The 21,088-nt window shown below is 38.0% G+C and overlaps 1 protein-coding gene across 4 annotated transcripts in view; it reads left to right on the top strand.

Annotated features, from left to right (window-relative positions):
- The window catches only part of ctnnal1 (catenin alpha like 1), a 54,659-nt gene that overhangs the window by 23,904 nt on the left and 9,667 nt on the right, over positions 1 to 21,088 (top strand). For 2 of the 4 annotated variants that reach the window (XM_023345034.1, XM_023345032.1), the window contains exons 2-10: positions 3,714 to 3,903; positions 10,638 to 10,825; positions 12,220 to 12,339; positions 13,690 to 13,779; positions 13,995 to 14,165; positions 15,860 to 16,060; positions 18,121 to 18,207; positions 18,467 to 18,625; positions 19,255 to 19,347. In XM_023345034.1, the coding sequence (XP_023200802.1) occupies positions 3,714 to 3,903; positions 10,638 to 10,825; positions 12,220 to 12,339; positions 13,690 to 13,779; positions 13,995 to 14,165; positions 15,860 to 16,060; positions 18,121 to 18,207; positions 18,467 to 18,625; positions 19,255 to 19,347 (1,299 nt within the window). Of the gene's footprint in view, positions 1 to 3,713; positions 3,904 to 10,637; positions 10,826 to 12,219; positions 12,340 to 13,689; positions 13,780 to 13,994; positions 14,166 to 15,859; positions 16,061 to 18,117; positions 18,208 to 18,466; positions 18,626 to 19,254; positions 19,348 to 21,088 lie in introns of all 4 variants that reach the window. The other 2 variants (XM_023345033.1, XM_023345031.1) reach the window with 1 other exon arrangement.

Genomic DNA, 21,088 nt, shown 5'->3' with positions numbered 1-21,088 from the left:
TATGCAATCAAATTATCCGCATGTAAAAATTAAGAATGAGAACAGCGGCAAATAAAACTGGGCCACGGGTGATTCTGATAACATCGAACTTTCTCTTAGCATGGCTATTCAGTGAAACAGAATCTGTAGCCATGGGAGGCAGCCACAAATGTTTCCACCTTTTGTTACCCTCAGATTTATAGTCAGTCACTGTGTCCTTGAGGTACTGGCCTAAATTTCCTGCTAACCAGTGGGTGGAATTGGTTAGCGTATTGTTATTCACAGTGAGGCACATTGAGGTTTTTTCTTATGGCCTTGTAATTGTCTTCCTTATTATGCACAACAAAGAGATGAGAGCTCAGTTGTTTGGTATTGACTGATTGAATACCAAAGTAGATGGAGAGATTGTGAAGGTTACTAGAAAAGGGGTTGAAATAAAAGTTTTAAGTCTAAATTTGAAAAATTAAAAACCTTGATAAAATTGAAACAGAAGCATGAGGCAGCAAAGTTTATAGCACATTTTTTTCCTGCACAAACCTTTTGCAATTTTAAACTTTAGAACATAAATCATTCATTGCGCTCATCAATTTGCAGTCTTTTTGTTATACGTTTGTCCTTAAAATGTGATTGTGTTGCCAATGTCTGGTTGATTAAAAACAAATAGTTAATTTGTTACTAATTAACTGAACCTTTAGTTCAGCACCCCACTGTGCTGAACTAAAAGCACAGCAGGGCACTGTGCTTTTAGTTAAGTTAAAGTTAAGTTAAAAACTTAAAGTTAAACTTTAAGTTAAAACTTAAGTTAACTTAAAAATGTTAGGTTTTTAAGAACTTAAAATTTTAACTGAGGTGATTGTAAAGTTTTTTTTGTTTTGTTTTTTTTTCCCTCCCACTGACATATGTAAAAGGAATGTGCACTTTTCACCTTTCCACAAAGTTCCACTGATGAATGCTCAAACACAAAAAGCCTTCCTCAGTGAAATGGCACTGTATCAATATTATGTTTTTCCACCCGGCTCTGTTCCTGTTTGCCTGGCCCAGTAAATGTACCAAACTTAGTAATCCCATAACGGAGGTAATTCCAGACTGCTTGCTTTCTGCTCTCTGCTCTCCCTTTGGAAAACTTTCTTGCCTCTCTTTATCGCTTTATATGCCCACCACTGGTTAGGTTCTGTCCATCAAATCATGGTTGTTTTACATAAGACATTATCTGCTGCCCTCGCAAATCACATCCTCATGCAGGTAGTACTTTTGGTAAGCGAATGAAGATACACAAACTGACATTTTTGCGGACAGCTAAATTTGAGCTCATATTCACTACAACAACCTATCACAGAAACATATTTAAAATAATCTAAAGCATGCAGAATAGTGGGCATTAGTCACAGTGGATGAAGACCACTACTGTTCAATAACTTTTCCTTAAAGAGAAATTGGTACTAAGGTGTCTCTTGGTTTAACTTTTTCATTTTATTGAATTTCTGTGGCACTTTCTTCTTCTCCTCACTTTATTTTTCCTCCTACTTCCCTCATACATCCCAAATTTCACATTCCTTTTCTACCTTCAAGCGTGCATGCATGGTTGAATAAATGCATCCAGGACTCAAACAGGTCAATTCAACATCATTCCTTTATTTATATTGGAGGAAAGCCTCCAGGTCCTACTTTTGCTTAAAATGTTAGTACAGTTATGTTTGTTGATGGGGTATTCCATTTTTGTGGAATATTCAAACATCCATCCATCCTTTGAATATGTCAATGTGTTTCCTGTTTCTCACTCAATGACTGCTGGAGACAGAAACCAGCAGCTAGAATATATGTTTTTGTGCCCAAGTTGTTAAAAATTCATGCCTTGCAGTAAAAAGTAATTCAAAAATGGAAGATGTAAAAGGGAGGGTGACACGTAAAATATTACTTGATTAAAAGAAGAGTCTAATGTGCACTTTAGGATATGTTGTCTTGTTGCCACAGACTGTAGAACTAAAAGCATAAAAAGCTGTTTGACATGTAACAACTTCTGTTTTTAGACAAGAAGAGCATGAAAATTGTGAAGTACAGCAGGTTTTTCAGTCGCTTTCTTTCTCTCTTAAACATAAGCCCGTTGGTGCCCTTTGTACCCTGCCTGGCACAAACAGTCTATATAAAGAAGATACTGTGGATAGGATGCAGTGATAATGGACTTACCAGAAGAAAAAGTAGTATCTTAACAAGGAATGGATTTTACGTAAGTCTTTTGCTGACATGAGCTATGCCCTGAAAATTATTTTACCTGTTTGTGAAGTGACAGCATTCTGTCATTCAAAGAAAGCCACATTTATGTGAAATCTTTCTTACAGCTTCAATCAGACATACCAATAGGCTGAGAGAATCAATGTGTAAGAGACTATTTGCACACTTCAAATTGACTAGCAGAAGAAATGTACACCATGATGAATGATCTAAGCAAAAGAAATATCAATTACCAGCTACATACATTTATAGGGCCATAGTAAAAGCACTTGTTTTTTTAGAGTATTAGTTATTTACTGCCATACTTAACCTTTTTACCAAATATGTTTGGGAGCCTAGTAAGTTAATGTTGACTTATTTGTTCTAGCTGTGTGTTAGTATAAAGTCTGGTAGGTTTAGTTCATGGGAAAATGGGCTTGCTGCTGCAGCTTTTTTCACACATCTGAGAGCTTTGCTGTCAATCGGTCAGTAGGTGATGCTCTTCTGATAAGTCATGACTGTAACTTTCAATCAATGGTTTTAACTAGATTTAAATAAGTTCTCTCATTTGACCATCATACAGTGCTGACTGACGGCGCACAATACATATATTCAAGAAATCTCTGTTGATTCTCTGAAACTTAGTTTGAATAATATGGAATGTATAAAAGTCTTATTAATTTGGTACCTTTGACTTTTTAAGACCATGACAAATCAACAAGTTGCTCCAGACATATCAGGGTTCAACAAGGACTAGTCTTTTAAATGTGTTGTTCTGTAATAATTTGTTGCCACCGATTCCCCTCGTGGACCACCTACAGTCATGTGCCAATTAAAAGGACCACCCGCCTCCTAAAGAACTAAATGATTTATAACATACACACACCCATTCATACACTCAATAACAACAGCTGGAGAGAAGAAGACGCAGCCAATAAATATTTAATGACTGACTTTATCTATTTATAACCGATATGTATTACCAAAAGGACATATATCAGTGTGTTTCCACTTACTTGTCCTGGATTAGACTGTACTGAATAAGAAACCCTAAAAATGTCTGTAATTTTAGCTGTTTTTCTGTTGAAATACTATTTGATATAATTGCTCATGTGCAAATCTCTTTTTCTAAAAGATTAAAATGTAATCTTTTAAACACTGTATTTACCTACAGTGTTAAATATGGAGCCAAGAACAGCTGCTTTGAATATTTGTAATTTTTCTTCGTATTAATATTTTATAAATTCTTGGGTCCTTCAGTATTCTTTTTCATTCCTTGTTTGCTTTTCTTTATGACTTTCCTTCCTGATTTACTGTATAGATGTACAGTAAACATTGATATCCTGCAAGAGAACGGATCACTGATATAAGAGTACTATTCCACCAAACTAGTTTAGATGACAAATGGCTGTCCAAAATCATATAGCACTGAGCAGCTTTTTCTGTTCAAAATAAAACTCTAACCCTTATTTTAATAGAAAACAAATCCTCATTTCTCTTCTGTCTTTCTCCTAAAATTTCTGCAGATCACGACGCTGATTAACCACAAAGACAGGCCAAAGAAGTCTGAGCGGACGCTGGCAGCGATTCACCGAGTGGGTCAGGCAGTGAGCGTGGCAGTGGGGCGTTTTGTCGCCGTTGGGGAGGCCATAGCCTCAGAAAACCAGGAGCTGAAGGATGAAATGGGTCAGGCGTGCTTTGAAGCACGCAGAGCAGGTAGGAATCCTTTGGCTGTACCTTGCAGGTGCTTAACATTTTATCTAAATTGTGTTTTTCCTGCTTTGTTTCAAAATGACACTTTGCTGTGCAGAAAATTAACAATACTAACAGAGTCTCTTTTTAGGTAACGCTCCATCTTTTTGTTGTAAGCACAAAAAGGCTTTATGAGATTTCGGGCTTTTCCAGACAGTTTGTGCTGAGCAGACCATTCAGTAAGCTAAGAGTTGCTCATCAGTGTTTTGCTAAGCCAAAGTGTGACAGTTTCATAAAGCTTTAGACACGTCACCTTCAGGCTTCACAGTGTTATCAAATTTTAGCAAATTTCGATTAGTCTGGACAACCAAGCTGTCACCCAGTATTACACCAGAAGACCTCCAGAGTGCTCTAAAGACATTGTGGTTATTGAGTTGGGGATGAAGGCAAGGAGAAAAAAACAGCTGCAGCACCCTAGGGTGTTGTGTAGAAGAGGAAATTAATCTGCCTTTACATGGATAATGGGCTATAATTGAAGGTTATTGGACAATGGTAAAGAAATATCAACCTGTTGGATTTAAATTGAGGTCGAAAAAACCCCAAAGCTTTTGTATTGGATGTCTCTTTTTAAGTCGAGTTTATACAAAGCATTTGTAAAATGCATTTCGTTCCTGTCTCATCAGAACTAATAGGTTCATATGGGAGGCAGAGATTGATAGATTTAGCTTCATCCTAAATCAATTAGACAGATTTTCTAAAGAAAGTTTTTCAGTATTAGGATGACCCAAATATTTATTTTTAAAGCTCCTATTGTAAAGACTTGTAGAAAGTCATGTTTGGTTAATTTGCTGTATTTGCACCAAAATCATTTTGGCGAAAAGCCTTTTATTAATATTTTGTTTGCCCTTTAGAGTTTAGGCAAACTCTTGGCAGAGTCCAGGTTTTAATAATGATTACATTTATAAACAGTAACTCTAAAAAAATATACAAAATTGAAGAAAAAAAAATGCCATTCACATCATCAAAACAAGTAAACATTTGATTCCTGCTGCATGGAAGTGAAGAAAAATGTGAAAAATATCTTTAAAGTCATTGTCAAATCTGTAGGCACATCTACAAAATAATAAAGACAATTTGGTTATTGAGTTGGGGATGAAAAAACAGCTGCAACACCCCAGGATGCTGCGTTTGCATGGGTAATGTAGTATAATAAACCCAGAATAAAAGATGATCAAAAGTTTAGTTCACAAAGTGTTTTATAAATTAGAAATATTTTAATATTAACTTGTACACATATTCATTCACTGCAATTATATTAGCAAGGTTATGCTGTGTACTGACTTGCATATGGTTTACAAACTACTGTAATAACTTAGAAAAATGTTATGTTGGGATTAGCAAGCCAGTTTTTTTAAAGTAAAAAAAAGTCAAGGTCATGATGTGCACAGTTATGGATTTACTTACAACGTCTTGTGAAAATATGCGGGTCCCGTTTCACTAATGTTCATAAACTGATGTTTATTATCCAGTGCAGTTATCAGGTTAGCTTTCCATGTGAACTTTAATTTTGAAAAAAAAAAGAAAAACACCTGTCACGCTGGACATTGACTTCACATTGTTCTTCACATTTCTCCACCTGTTGAAAAGATCTGTGGCCGCCAGGTTTATCTGATGATCAATATGTTCTAAATGTGGAGAAAGGTGACAAGGAAGCATTATTTTCTTAGAACACCATGTCTTTCTATACGAAGCAATAAAATAAAAGAACTAATACCCTAAATTACTTTGAGTTTTTCTTTTGTAGTGGTACACACACAAGCACAGGGACCCTTGTGTGTACACGCCTGTACATGGATGCTAGCAGGAAGTTGGGGTGGTGCAAAAAGGGAAGCTACAAGGACAAAACGTTTAGCAATCACTACACTTACCCACTCTATGTATGGTGTCGGCTCTTTCCTTTCCTACTATTTTTCTACTTCCTTTAAAAAACATTTGCACTACAATACAAATTTATCCTATCCAGAGTATGTTCTTGTTTAGTCCCAGCAAGGGACTAAATAATCCTAAATTAACTTTTAAAAATGTGTCTCAGTCTTATGGACATTGTACTTAGTCTAATAAAGTTTGCAAGATAATTCTACCCCATTTTTTGGTAAGTATTTCTCTTCATATACTCTGAAAAAATTTCCCAAACTCAATGTTTTTCCAAGTCCTATTTGTACAGTTGTCACATATGGGTACATTTCACGGTAAAGATTGAGGGACCTTCTAAGCAAAGCTTTGTTTGCTATGTTATTACATTTTTGAAAAATGAGCCACTTTTATGGTTAGAAAACACAGGTTAGCATTTGTGCTAACACCTCGGGAAGAAGATTCATGGTTTAGGTTTTGCAATTTCAAATTTAGGTGTAACATTTCTTAATCTGCCCTTAAACTGGAAACGGTGTGAGATTGCTTCCAGTTGGGGGCAAATAGTGTCTCAGTGGCTAAAGATTTTAAACCCAACATTATAACAATAGGTTAACGCTGGGGGAACCAGCTCGTGTAGAAAAGCATTTAGTCCTCTCACACTGCTGATTTGTTATGACGGCTAAAACTCCAACAAAGAGGCTGCTGTCGGGAGGAGTTGAGTCAGCTGATGAGTTTGTGTGTGCATAGGTGAAGCGGGGTGTTCATGCATGTGTTAATACATGCATGTTTTTATGCCTGCTGTGACTAATTTACTCCATTTTCACAACGATCCATTCAGAGTTCTGCCTTTGGGTTGGCCCTGAAAAAACTTTAAACCATTGCTCATTATAATTTTTTTTTCTGCCATCTGACTTCCAAATGTCTTGTGTGATCAAAAGGAATAAGCTTTGTTCTTTTTTTTTTTAATCTTTTATACAGTCAGCGGGGGGAGAAGAGGTAGTTAGCAAGGGATTGATGTTTATTTGAGCCATCTATCTGAGCCTTTCTTTGCAGTTATCATTATAATAAGAGCAAGGTTAAGCTACAATACAAACTCCATTAGAAAATGAAGAAAAAAAATCTGAAAGCATTTTCCACTTTATATATCCAGTCACATATTTGGACTCTTGATTGGTATAACTAGTGAGATTTGGTATCCTGCAGAAAAAATGATGCCCATTTCCCATCTGCATAGTGAGGGAAGTGGGTGCAGGCTGGTGCAGTCTTCATCTTTTTCAATTAAGTTCAATGTGTTACAAATACTGATTGTGAAAACTTAGCAATGTTGACTTCAAGAGTTCAGCCACAGCATGATATTCACGTACATATTAAAAACAAAAATGTGGTATATGATGTACTATTTAAAACTAAAACTGTATTAACACAGACAAAAGCACAAACAGTAATTGGATTGTATTTTAATAACCCAATTCATAAAAAAGAGCTGATTTCAAAAGCTGTTATCCACGTTTAACAAATGGGATTAAAATTTTTGTAGTAATTCCTCTGATACATAGACAATATATACCTTCCATCACACCAGACTCATATTTTAATTCAAGACGAATTATAATCCAATTCTTGATTTCCTTAGTTTCTTTTTTCAAAGCCCTATGGTCTACATATGGAGAACACAGTGCTGACTGTGTTTTTACTCACTACTACAGCACAGTCAAGGAACTCAGACAGGATCTCCTCTGAGCCCGGCCATAAAGTTTAACTTAACAGAGCTGGCTCTGAATAGCAGCCTGTCAGATACGATCATTTTGTCCGGGCTGCTTCCTAAAAAGGACCAGCCAGACCAGGAAGAGAATCGAATTGCAGTACGTGATATCAGCCTGTGTCCTCATCTTCTTGCTATCAGAGCTGTTTGTTTTTTTTTTCCTTTTCAGACTCTACTCTGCAATCTGATTCCAAAGTCTGTTTTCTCTTTAGTGGAAGCGTCTAAGGTATTTTTTTTAGAGTAAAAATAAGGAATGAGAAAAAAGGGAAGCTGTGAACCCCTGGAGACATTTGATTGGTTGTTTATAAATTCAGTATAGTTGGCATATTCACAAGCTTTTTCCTTAGCTTTGAAGTTTTTAGCATGAAAAATTGTCTCCACAAAGCATGCAGTTTTGTTTTGGGTCAAGTTGGCTCTGTTATTGTAAATGTACTCCCAGAGGTGGTGAGCAACAGACTGGCATAGCATTACATAACAATGTTGCCTCACACAACTCCATTGGTCTTTGCTCCCAGAGAATTGATTTAAAACCAAGGCTGCATTCCATTAATCCTGGAATCCAGAATTTTGACCTGGGAATGATATTAAATCCAATTAAACTTTGTTTAGTTTCCACGCTACACAACTAGTATATTTTGCTCTTTGCTATAAGTGTCCAAGCTAAGAAAAGTTAGCAAATCAAGTGAATAATGGTGTATTTATCTTCACTCTGGGCCTTCAAGTATTACGTGAACATGCTGACAAATGAAGATGCACATTGCAACACATGCAACTGGTATAATACAGACCCCCAGAAGACAAAGTAAACATTTTATTTCTGCAACGTTTACTGCATTTTGTATGTGCTGCTGCCTGAAACTATACTGGATTTATTTTTTGGTTGCTGTGGGACCTTTCAAGGTTGGAGTTTTAACTCGGTGGAGCTATTGTAGATTTCATCTGAATCTGAATTTGGAAATTCAGACTTCACAGTACCTGCAAATCACCCCTAAGAGACGGGTGGCAGAAAATTCAACATTATTGTGTGATGCAACAGAGAAGGCATTAAGAAGTATTGATTTATACAGCTAAATATGCAATCCTTAAAGCAGCGTATTCTTTTATTAGGAAAAAAAAGAGGTAATCTCATAATTTTAGAAAAAACTACCTTTGATTTTAATACCCCTGTTGAGTGGGGTAAACAAATGAAATGTAACAGTATATATTTTTAAATGCATATTTAGTTTTGTTTTGTCAGAGTTCCTAGAAATTTCCAACTCATTATCATTGGTTCATGATTTCCTCAGATGCCATATTCTCTGAACTACTCTTCAAAATGGGCAAAACAAGAAAAGATGAACATTTTAAAAAGGCAGAGATGAATGATCTTTGTAATTCGAATAATAGCCACAAAAATAGCTACTCACCTATACCTGTCCTTATCTGAAGTCAGACCAATAGTTAAGAAGTTTAGATAACTATTAACAACTGTTTGCATCTTTATCTTGCCAGCTTACTGAAGTGTGGAGGTTCTTGTATTCTGCTTCTTATTATAGATCCAGATCTCATAACATCCCACAAACCTTAAGGCTCTCTCTGCCCAGATTGCATGTTTGAAAATCTCAGCCAGCTCTCGTTCTGCTTTCACAGCATAAAACACAGTAAAGAATATAGTAAGAAAAAAAAAGTTTCCACAGCATTTCTGTATTCACTTTTTGCCCCCTAAGAGACGGCTTGTCATCTGAGTTCTAAAGTTATTTATGATGACAAATGTTGCTCTCCTAAGCTTATTGACTGGCTTCATCAGTTAGCAGTCTGAAAGTGTTACTGCACCAACTTATAAATCAAAAGCTGTCTTTCAGCACAGTTTTGATAAGGAATGCAGGAAGATAAGTCATCTTACAACTCAAAAGTTCCATTGTAGTTTTGAAGTTTAAAGGGGTTTTTTTATTCTTTTATTTTGCGAAGCCCTAGAGAAATGCAAAGTTATGAACTGCAAAATCGCTCTGCACTAGTAAGTTTGTGGTTTAGTATGCCTCCTGATGAGCCAGCTAAAGCATTCAGCTCTCATCTCAACTAGAATGTCCTTTGCATATGAATTTACTGAGGTGCCATGAAGTTAATATACAAACCATAGCTCAGTTCGGTTTTGATTCACCTTTGAACTGATGCATGTGTGATAAGATTAGGTTGATATGATTGTGCAAAAGTAAGGTCGGGGACATTCAGCCAGAAATGCATGTTTCATTTAAAATTTCTTACTGTATTTTATGTAAGATATAATTATGTAATATATTTAACTATGATCAGAAAAAAATTAATTCTTCATTTTTCTCTTGCCATTTAACAGTCGGCTTTGTAAGATTACACATTTCAGAAAAAAGAGGTGCAAGATGAGACCAGTGTTTCTAGAACACTCTCCATCTCAGTTTTGTATTCAGACTCAGTTTGTGGGATAAAATGAAGCAAATTCACAGGCTCTTATCTATACCACCTGGTGCATTTTAACAAGTTCGAAATGTTTTCAAAAGTGTATATATTTCAGTGATGCAGCTCAAAAAGTGACATTTATATTGTATTAATTCACCACAGAGAGGGATACATTTCTATAATATTTCTGTAATGTTGATGGTAATGGGTTACAGGCAATGAAAACCCAAAGTTCAGTTTCTCAGAGAATTAAAATATATAATTAATAAACTGGCCGACATATAAAGCATCCCACTAAAAGCCAAATAATAGAAAGTTGAGTGGACGGAAAATGTGTGGTGGAAAAAAGTGTGCAAACAATAAGGATAGCTACAGACTTGAAGTGACTGTCTCTTTTAAGATACAACTGAATTTTGCATTTTGTTTTTTAAATCATTGTCCCAGAGACTAGATTATGAAAGCCTGGTTCTCAGATAGTCTACTAACTGATATTTACCTGAAAATGTATGCATTTAACCATTATAGTACTTGTATAACAACACGACAAACTAATTACATAGTTATGTATTATAAGTAGAAAATCTACCTCTGAGGAACAAATAAGTTTCTATTCTATTCTATTCTATTCTATTCTAGTCAGTGAACATGATTCAACCTCTTTGTCATTGTTTCTTAGGCGACGCTATAGCCCAGCTGACAGACGTGGGGTCAGCCATGCAGCCTCAGACAGACGGGCGTGTCACAGTGTTCAGTGACAGGACTGGGATGGTAAAGGCCGCCCGCCTGCTCCTCTCATCAGTCACTAAAGTCCTCGTCCTTGCCGATCGCATCGTCATCAAACAGATAATCACATCACGCAATAAGGTAAAGCTGCTTGAAATGAGACGCGCTGCCTTGAACAGCATCTGTAAACTAGTCAATCACATACACAAGGAAAACACTCCTGAGTCCTTTATTTTCCCGATGAGTAAACAGTGGCCCCTTTGAAAGAATACCCTGGATGTAACTGAAGGGAAGCAGCACTTTTAGTGATTACATGAAAACACCCGGCCAGGGACCGTGTCTCTCTCATATCAGGCTGTGCTCTTAGCCAGTGTGATACGGATGTCGCTTCAGACTGGGCCAAGAATGGAAACAGGGACCTAATCATGACCGGTTTGCTTTGTTCGGATAGACAGTTGACAGCCCTCTGTTCTCCATTACCTGCAAACACAATTAGATCTCTTCCTCCTCTTTATACAGCACAGATAAAAGCTGTTGCTGCTGCTGTGTTATTGCTGCCGACTAGCAAATCTTCAGCGACTAACTTACCAGCTTACATAGACTGTTGTTTTCCAAAGTACAGATTTTAGGCTGTTTAACTTGAATATTTTAGTCTGTAGTGGCCTCTATTTAACAGTAAATGGGCAGGAAATATGGAGGGGAGAGAAGGGAAAGACATGCACCAAATGGGAATTGAATCCATGACAACCTCTGCATATGGTGCACATGCTCTGTCAACTGAGCCACCCAGCAGCCCTTTATTTAGGATTTTATCTGTGTGATGATATCAGGAATTAAAATTAAGAATATTAATCTAATACAGATTTTCAGGTTTCCGCCACTAACTTCAATGTATTCTTTTCAGCATGTATGTGATAACGCAACACAAAGTTGTACATAATTCTAAAATGGAGAGAAAATTATGCCAGATTTTGAATACTTTTGTCAAATAGCAGTGAATTAGTTCAATTCCCAGCTCATTGAGATAAGGTGGATGGTGTCAATAGACATAAATGTTTGAGCGTTTGCCACAGATTCTAAATTGTATTTTCATGCGTTTCATTTTAACACATAAATATTCTTTGAGAGTATCCTGAAACTTTGAATGCAAAACCTTTCGAACATACCTGAATTAAATTGATGGCTCATTTTAGTCATGACGCTGTGTTACGCAGCAGAAATGGGGTGCTTAGTACTTAATCCTTTGTTTTTTGGGATCCTTTTCTTTCTAATTTACCATTAGGAGTTACCTTGTGTTGATCTGTTACACAAAATTCTAGTTAAAAACAGAATTTTGTGGTTGTAATGTGACAAAACGCGAAATATGTTCCACAGCTATTTATACTTTTGTAAAGCACATCCACAGTCCAAATTTTAATCTTGATCATTTGTGAGCATATGTCCTCCACTGTTTTGAAACCGCATCTGCTAATAAATACGAGTTCCAAGACACATACTTAATCATCTCACCTCACTGATCATTTTGCTTCTTTCAGGTTCTTGTAACACTTGACAAACTGGAAAGAGTCAGCACCTTCCAGGAGTTTGTGCAGATTTTCAGCCAGTTTGGCAACGAGATGGTGGAGTTTGCTCACCTCACAGGAGACAGACAGAATGTGAGTAGCAATGCAATTATTACATTGCATTTGTTTTCTTTTAATCAAGAAAACCCTATCAAGTATTTTAAGCAAAGTCTGAAAAACCTTTAGTTTCCTCCTCATGTGAATGCTGTGCACCAAACTGGGCTTTTCATAAATTTATATCTATGAGATAACACTGGATTTTGAGAACTGCAGTGTCTGCATAGTGAAGTGCAGCACACTCTGGAAAAAAAAAAACAATAATCCAACCATAGAAATATTTACATATTTTAAAAATATCTGAACAATTGAATAAGCCTTCTTTCTCAGGCCTGGCTTCTTTCTGCAAAGTTTCTTTACTTATCCATATTTATTTTGCATCGCCAGTCTTTAGAAGCAACTCACAGGTCAGTTGTGACTCACGCGCCTCAAAGAATATTTACATCACGATTCAGTCTCGAAAGGAGCTGACCTGTGCTTTCTTGTGGTGCATTCTATCAGCCATATTGCAGCACATTTGCAAAACAAAACATGCACTCAGTGCTTCGAAAACACCCTCCAACTTGAAGGGGTTCTAAACTTTGTACTGTCAGAGGACTGATAATCCCACTTTGATGCATACATTCAGCCTCTGCAGCTAAAGCGCTTTGCCTGCGGAAGTCGACGTGAAATGCAGCGGCTGGGTTATTCAGACAGGGAGGGAGGATCCGTCATCCATCTGTCTGAATTTCATCGGGGGCTCAGGTTTTGAAACGCACGTCACGTCGCTCCTAACGCTTCCTCTTCTCATTTGCCACTTTTTTTTTGTCATATTTACACCCCCTCATTCACTCTCCATGTTCACACATGGAAAGGCACATGTCTTTTTCTTTCTTTTTTTTTTTAAAAGGGAAAAAAAGCATCTTCAACTATTGAAAGCAGATGAGCGGAGAGGCAAAATAATGACAGATAATCACATCGTCTTTGTAATCTGTGGCAAAGTGCCTGCAGAGGAGTTGGTTCAGCTGCCGTTTTCAAATCCTGTGTCTGTAGAATTCAATCTGCGCATCTCCCATGTAGAATCCATGCAGGGTGACACAAACAGGTTTTCTTTTTAATATTCTGGTAATATTTCTTTAAAAAAAAAAAAAAAAGATAACCCACAAAGCTGCACATGTGTAACCTGCAGAAAAATCCTGATTATATCTGGGTGACCGAGCAGGATCCTTTTTATGCATCATGTCCCTTGGACACCCTGAGAGTTGTAAGAAGTCTTTACTAAAGTAAAGGCATCCATTTTCCTTGTGTGTGTGTGTGTGTGTGTGTGTGTGTGTGTGTGTGTGTGTGTGTGTGTGTGTGTGTGTGTGTGTGTGTGTGTGTGTGTGTGTGTGTGTGTGTGTGCTGTAGGACTTGAAAGACGAGAAGAAGAAGGCGAGAATGGCAGCAGCCCGGGCAGTGCTGGAGAAATGCACCATGATGCTCCTCACAGCCTCCAAGGTAAAACTGACCTCGGGTCATTCGTTATTGATCATGTCCAGCTTAAAAATTTAAACCTCACTTCAATTTCAAGTTTTCCAACATGCTTGGGTATGTGCAGTAATTGAGTCAAGACACATTAAGTATAAAAGAGAAATAAAAAAGAGTGAGAGTGAAAGAGAGAGGAGAAGAAGAGGGTACATGGGCTGACATTTCACATCCAACCCCCTCCACAGACTTGCCTCAGGCACCCAGACTGTGAGTCGGCGAGGATCAACAAAGACGCCGTGTTCCACCGAATGCGCTGTGCCCTGGAGCAGGTCATCGAGATAGTCACCGAGGCACGGAGCTGTGGGGAAAACAAGGTCCTCCCTACTAGTATCTACAACAGCATCAAGGACTTCAAGGTAGAATAACATTTTGTTGTAAAGAAATGAGCCTCACGTTGCTCAGCCGATATCTGATTGGTTGGAAAAGACACTATCCTGACTTTTGAATTAAACAGTGACTCGCAAATGTGTTCATGTATACACTGGCATTTTTCACACTTTGTAATGAGGGGAGGAGTGGGGTGAAACAGGGTTTTCAAAATTCTTCGCAAATAAAAATCTTAAAAGTGTGGCCAACGTTTAATTCCTACCACCTTTACGATGCCCTGGTGCCGCTGATTGCGTTGACATAAGTATCAACACAGCTGTTCTCTAGAGAGCTCAGATTTTTATTAGAGAATATTGCTGATGAAAGCATCGTGAAGACCAAGCAGCACATGTTTGGTGGGGAATAAAGCTGTGGAGAAGTTTGAAAATCGTAGCTTGGTTGCAAAACAGAATCCTGAGGTTTCAACAGCAGCATCCCACAAAGCATTGTTCAATCCTTCATATGGAAAGAGAAGAAATGTTACAACTGTGAAACCACCAAGACTGGTCAGTTTAGGATGTCTGTTCAATCAGGAAAGCAACCTAGTAGCCTATGGTAACACTGGAGGAACTGTAGAGAGTCACAGCTCAGGTGGGACATCCTGTAAAATTAGTGTAGAATAAAGATGTTTTTGAAAAACGTTTACCCCTAGCCACAGTATCCCAGCAACACTGGAGGAAAGGCAGTTAGAGGGGGCAGCAGATTCACCTTTCAGCAGGACAACAGCGAACATGGCGCCAGAGCTACAATGGAGTGGATTAGATCAAAGTGTTTCTGTGTTGCTTCAATGTTCCTGTCATGGTTCAGATTTAAACCTAACTCTGTTGCAATACCTGAAATTTGATGCACACAGATTCTCTCCATACCAACTGAGTGAGCCTGAGCTGTTTGACAAAGGATAATGGGGAAAAGTTTCAGTGTCTAGATGCACAAAACCGGCAGAGACATGCCCCAAAAGATTTCCTGTGGAAGCCGTTTTTTTGTTTTGGTTTGTTTTTTCTCACGGAAACTGAATACAAATATTTGCCACAGTTTTCAGATAATAATTTCTAAAAGCATTTTATAACATAAAATCCCAGTAAAATACATTGAAGTTTGTGGTTGAAAACTTGGCTGGGAAAAGTTGAGGCAGATTGCGGTTGCAGAGTAGCTGCCGGTACTCTTGCATTCATTGTTTGTCGAAGCTTCAGATGAGACTCAACCCATCAGAACTGCAGTGCATACATTCTCACTTTGTACTTCTGTTAATATAGTTGTGTAAATCACCACAGAAGCCCTCCATTGCACTTGCTAATCTGCTCTCTCTGCTGGAAGATGAAAGACATGAACCTGCGTAAAAGCACTTTGAGGGCAGCTCCTCAAAGAGAGGAAGTATTTAATGACAGGCCTTGAGGTTGCTGTTGCTTTTAAATCAGGGTTCACAGCGTTTTAATGGATAACTTTAGCAGAAGTTATGTAAACTGATCATCATTCAGCATGTAAGCAGATGGTCTTAAAATGAGCTCTTTGTTGAAGAAAGAGAAATAAAAAATGGAAAAGAGGTGGAGGGGTGGGGAGTTGGCTTTAGTTGTTTTTTTTTTTTTGAGTAAGAAGAAGTATTGTGTAAAAGCTGTTTTTACACAAAAGCGCCCTTTTTATTCATGTTATTTAAATGCAAACCCTGCTCTTGCTCCCCACTCTGCAGGGCAGCGTTGAGTGCCTTAGAGAGAACCTGCACTCTTCGACGCCGCAGATCTTGGCCGGTCAGCTGGAGACGCTGGTGGAGCGCACCGAGGACTTCACCGATTCGCCCTACACCAGTCATGAGCAGCGGCAGGCCATCCTCAGCGTGTGCCAGCTGGCCCGCCAGGACACCCAGCAGCTGGTGCACGCCTGGATCGAGGCGGTACGTTGGCGCAGGCTCACGTTCGTACCTGCAGAAGTGTTTGAAAAGCAGCACGAAACTGAGTGAGGAAAATACAGAGTTCCTCAACTGTAACGCATTTGTGTAATTATCATTTGAATGACAGAAAAAACTCAACAAATGCGTTCAGTAGGATAAAACGGGGCCTTATTACTACTGATGGAAATGAAATGCGTCAGTGGACAGAATCAGTCAGACTTCTTCATAAGAGATTATTTAAAAAAAAAAAACATGATATCAAACTGTACCCTCCACAAATATGGGGACATCTTGTAAATGTATAAAGTATCTCTTGCACTAAAAGTTGCTGCCGTTTTCCTATTTTATCTGTTGCAAACAACAGGGAAGAACAGCTGAGTCAAAAGATGTAAGGGCCTGTTAACCTGACAAAAAGACTGTTTTTTTTTTAAACAGAATTAATATATCTGAGAATCTGGACCACAGTACATATCTAGTCTTTGCCATGAAAATATTTTCCTCCTGCACATTTGTTTTTCTGTTTGGTAAATAGACAAATTTATGTATCAAAAATAACCAGAGAAAATGCTAAGGCAGTTTTCAAATGATAATTGAATTTAAGAAAACAAAGTTATCCAAATCCAACCTGGCTCTTTGTGGAAATGTAATTGCTCTTCATCAAGCACCCACTGCACCTGGGAGTCTTTTGGGAGTCAATTTGGAGGAATTTTGTTCCACTGTTTCTTGCTAAATTACTGTAATTTAGCAACCTTTGTTTTTGAGTATGAATTGGCTGTTTAAAGTTGTGCCTTAAACACTGCCACCATATTTGATTGTCAGTATAATGTTCTTTTTTGTGTTGGTTTCTGCCATTTGTTGTAGGACACATAGATCTTTCATAAAGATTCATTTTTGTCTCTTCAATATAGAGAATATTTGTTCTGAGTAATAAAGATGCTTATTGGCAACATGTTGGGGAAAAATGTCAGAGTTTTAGAATAGTTTTCCTATTACAGGATCAAAGTTATTATTTATTTTCATTTTTTTAGATTAAGTCCTTTTATATTTGAATAGTTTTTGTCTTCTTCTACAATTGATTGCTTAGGATTTTAGATTATTGACTGAACCAACAGATAAATGCATGTCCATTCAAAAATCAAAACAGACAATTTTACAGCTTTTTGTCCTCTAGACTCTTAGATTAGGGTTTTGAACTGAACTTAGGCTTTTTTTCATCCTCGCTGAGTATTCTGCTACTACTCATTTAATCGTTTTGTGAATGAAAACTAAAAATGTGCAGAATGCCTTATTTAAATTTTTTCACACATCATTTTCCTGCGGCAGCTGTCGGTATGTTCCGCCTGCAGACTGAAATCGACAGAAGCACAGCATCCTTTCACGCACTCTTCATTAGCCTCCTCGCTTTCTCTTCTCTCATCTCTCCTCGCACAGTAACCCACCTAAATAATAATATATACATATTTTCTTACCACAGCTCAGTCAGTCAACATGGAAACAGAACGTAGTTTTCCGTTGCAGTCACCAGAAATCTCCTTGGTCTCAAAAAGCGACAGACTTGCAAAATGCAATGAGCCTTTATTCCAAAGCTTTTTCCTCTCTGTAAACTTCTAGCAGTGTGCACAGAGAGCCTGCAGCTGCATAATTGTACTGTAGTGCCTCATCTAATCCCCCCCAATTGAAGGTCGTGTGGAGTCTTGAAAAGACGCGGCTGCTGCAGTGCTTATACGATAGAAGGATAATATTTGCATGTTATCATAATGCCCAGGTTTAAGACTGTGAATGATGGCTTTAGCTTCGGTTTTATTTCAAAGGCTTCTCTAAAATTTAGAAAATTGTGTGGTATTTGTAGATTACATAATTTGACTTTAGTTAACTCATTGGACAAAATTACAAACTGAAATGCTTTGGGCCTTTTGTATTTCACAAACGTTAGGGAGTTAAAAACACACTCATTTGCCATTTCTTTTTTTTATTTTGTTTTGAACTATGAGAATAACATCTAGGTGTGCGTGTTTGTATTTGTGTCACATGTTTGTTGTCCTCTGTGTCTGTCATCACAGCAGCAGTCTGTCCATGCCAAAGAGGCCACAGAAGAGCTGGAGGTGGCCATTCTGAAGACATGCCAGAGCATCAGTGACCTGAGACGAGAGGTGAGCGGCAGTCTGTCTCCAAAGCTAAAGACCCTCACAGACACAGAGACGTGAGCTGTTCAGCACCTGTAGCTCGGCTCCTCTCTTTCCAATATTTCCACACTTCACCTCTTCTGCTCCTGTCAACTCGCTGTCACTTCTGCCCGTCTCTCTGTCTCGGCTTTCTTTAAAGCAGAAGCCAGGCAAGTTCATCAAGCACATTCGTCTCTCTCGTTTTCTCTCACACCACTGTTTATCCTCTCGATTCCCCACCACCCAGCTCCATAAGGTCGCGGTGGGCCGCGCCTCCGACTTGCTGAAAGCTCACGGCGAGCATCTGCCTCTGAGGGCCCTCAAAGCTGCTGGCGCTGAAGGGAACCTGGAGGCAGTGGCAGAGTATTCGCGGACGCTCACCGAGCAGAAGGAGCAGCTGGTGGAGGTGGGTGGGGTCAGCAGCAAAGAGGAAACTCTTATTTCCTTGGAAAGTTGCAGTTAGGATTATATTTGTCTGACTCATTATTTTAATGCTATTGGAATTGGTGTAGAGAAAATTTCTGTGTATTCTCCATATTGTAAAAATACATTGAAACATTACATTAAATGTACTTTTTAATAATTGATTTTCAGAAACTCAATAGTACACCTAGTTGATGGCACCCTTAACAATTTCCATAAAATAAAAGTGTTTTAATTGGTAATCCACGACTCCCTCTTTCACCAATCAGCAACTCTTACAATCTAAAGAGTCATTTTCTCCTTGCTCCTGTGCATCTAGATTGCAACCAAAACCCACTACATTCATTTAAACTTAAAAAAAAAATTTTTTTGCAGTTTCACGGTGTAGCATAGGACACAGTTGCCAAGTGGCTCAACCAGTTCTTTGTTTTGGGGTAATTATTTTTCCACATATGTCCAGATTACATTACAGTTGCATAGGAAGGCTAAAATATTCATTATGTCCTGATTTTTAAAGCCTCAGAACACAAAATAGGGTGTACTTACATTGCCTCACTAATAAACTATTTATTGTGACAAATAAAAGAGATTCAATCTCGTGTTTATTTCCAGACATGCAGACTGTTGTGCCATGTGTCGGGGACGGAGCCATTAGAGATTACCTGTATACACGCAGAGGAGACCTTTCATGTCATTGGTCCACAGGTAGTGTAACAAATGTCCCCGTACATTATGATGTTGTGTTTTATCGGTGCGGTGTGGCAGCGACAGTAGAAAGAAACTCGTTTTGTCTTTGTTTAAACAATCCAGTGTGTATTTAACTCTTTGCTTATCAGATTAACTGGAATGATCACATATTGTTTTGAATGTAAAAGTTAACCCAGTAAATGTGATAGTGATGAGGAAAAGAAGCAGACATATTTCCCTTCTCCTCTTTGTGCCTTCTGCACCTCAAATCCATTCAGAACATGCTGTTCACCTATCACATATCTAATTATATTTGCTCTTGAAAACCATTTGTGGCTGTAATTATCTAGCAGTGTGGACTGTTCCTGTCCCACGGTGCTAATGTCAGGCTCCACACGACTCTGTAGTAATGGCTCAGCTCCTAAGTTCAAGGGTCACCCAATCAATAATGCTGTGGTACAGGCCAGGGCTGGTGATATCTGTCTGTGTCCGCTTAGGCTAATGCAAGGGTGGCCCACAGGGTAATTGGCAATTAAATCCAACACGGTAGGCGGCGGATGTGTTGGATGTGTGTAGGTTAGGGGTATAACAAAGCATGCAGCTCAGGAGACGTACCGATGCACAATATGGGTTCTTGAAAATGAGATAAGATGAAATTGTAACGTTATTAATCAGAAACATAAGAATTTAAATATTTTTTATACTTTTGTTTTTAAATATGAATTAAAGTTTCTCCAGGGCTGGCTCAGGGTTGTATCAGGCCTTAAGTAGGGTTTGATTTGGTTCCCTTCTTCCTGTTAAGTGAATCACCACAACTAACAGCATTTCAGTACAAATTTAGTACAATGTGGAAGAGGGAGCCAAGCTTAATTTCAAACAGTTTTTTATCTATACTGAAACCATTTCATCAAATATTTTTGTTTTTTTAGTTCTAGTAAGTAAACCTATATGTTTTAGATTTAAAAACTTATAGATTTTTCTTTGGGGACCCTAAGCAGTGATTTAGTTTGCTTATGTTTTTGGCTGGCTCTGGGTTTTTTGCAAATGACAAAACTATACTTTAAAGAATATTTTTTCAGTGTAGAAATATCTGCATGAGGGATGAGCAGTTTGCATATGTTTGATTCTGAACTACAGATGATCAAACGCCATCAGATTTCCTTTAAAAAACGGTGGAAAAGAACTTGCAAGTAAGCTTTAGCACCTAAGGGGAAAAAAACACAATTGGTAAATTTGATCAATCTCTATAAATATATAGATAGATTTTGGAATATGTAACAGGAGCTGTGAATGGAGGGCAACCACAGAATCCTTAGCTAGCATTATTATGTAGTCAAGTTGTACCCCAACAGTTTCTACAGTGCCTACAAATTTTATGAGTGTAGTATAGCGCTATGTTTGCAGTTGGATTGTGCTTTGTGAGACGAATGACCTCAACAAGGAAAATATCTGTAGCATTTTAATATTGCAAAGTTGTCTGTTTGCATCTTACAATGTATGCACCTTCTCTCACTAATTTTTAAAAAATGTTTCAAATACTGAAAATAGCTAGCTCTGAGTCTTCTTCAATCAGTAACAACTTCCACAATGAAGGGAGTTTTCAGGCGTGTGTGCTGTGGTGTGTTCACAATTCAGGAAAGAAATTTTATTTTTGCTTTCAAGATGAAAATAAGTTGGCTCTGATCACTAACAAGTTCTTTGTGCATTTCAGCTGATCACCATAACAGTAAAAGTTACATGACATTTCTTCACTTTCTTA

The sequence above is a fragment of the Xiphophorus maculatus genome, chromosome 13 (assembly GCF_002775205.1).
Source record: "Xiphophorus maculatus strain JP 163 A chromosome 13, X_maculatus-5.0-male, whole genome shotgun sequence".
Taxonomy (NCBI): domain Eukaryota; kingdom Metazoa; phylum Chordata; class Actinopteri; order Cyprinodontiformes; family Poeciliidae; genus Xiphophorus; species Xiphophorus maculatus.
The sequence above is the reverse complement of the archived record's forward strand: the minus strand, read 5'-3'. Positions and strand labels throughout refer to the sequence as shown.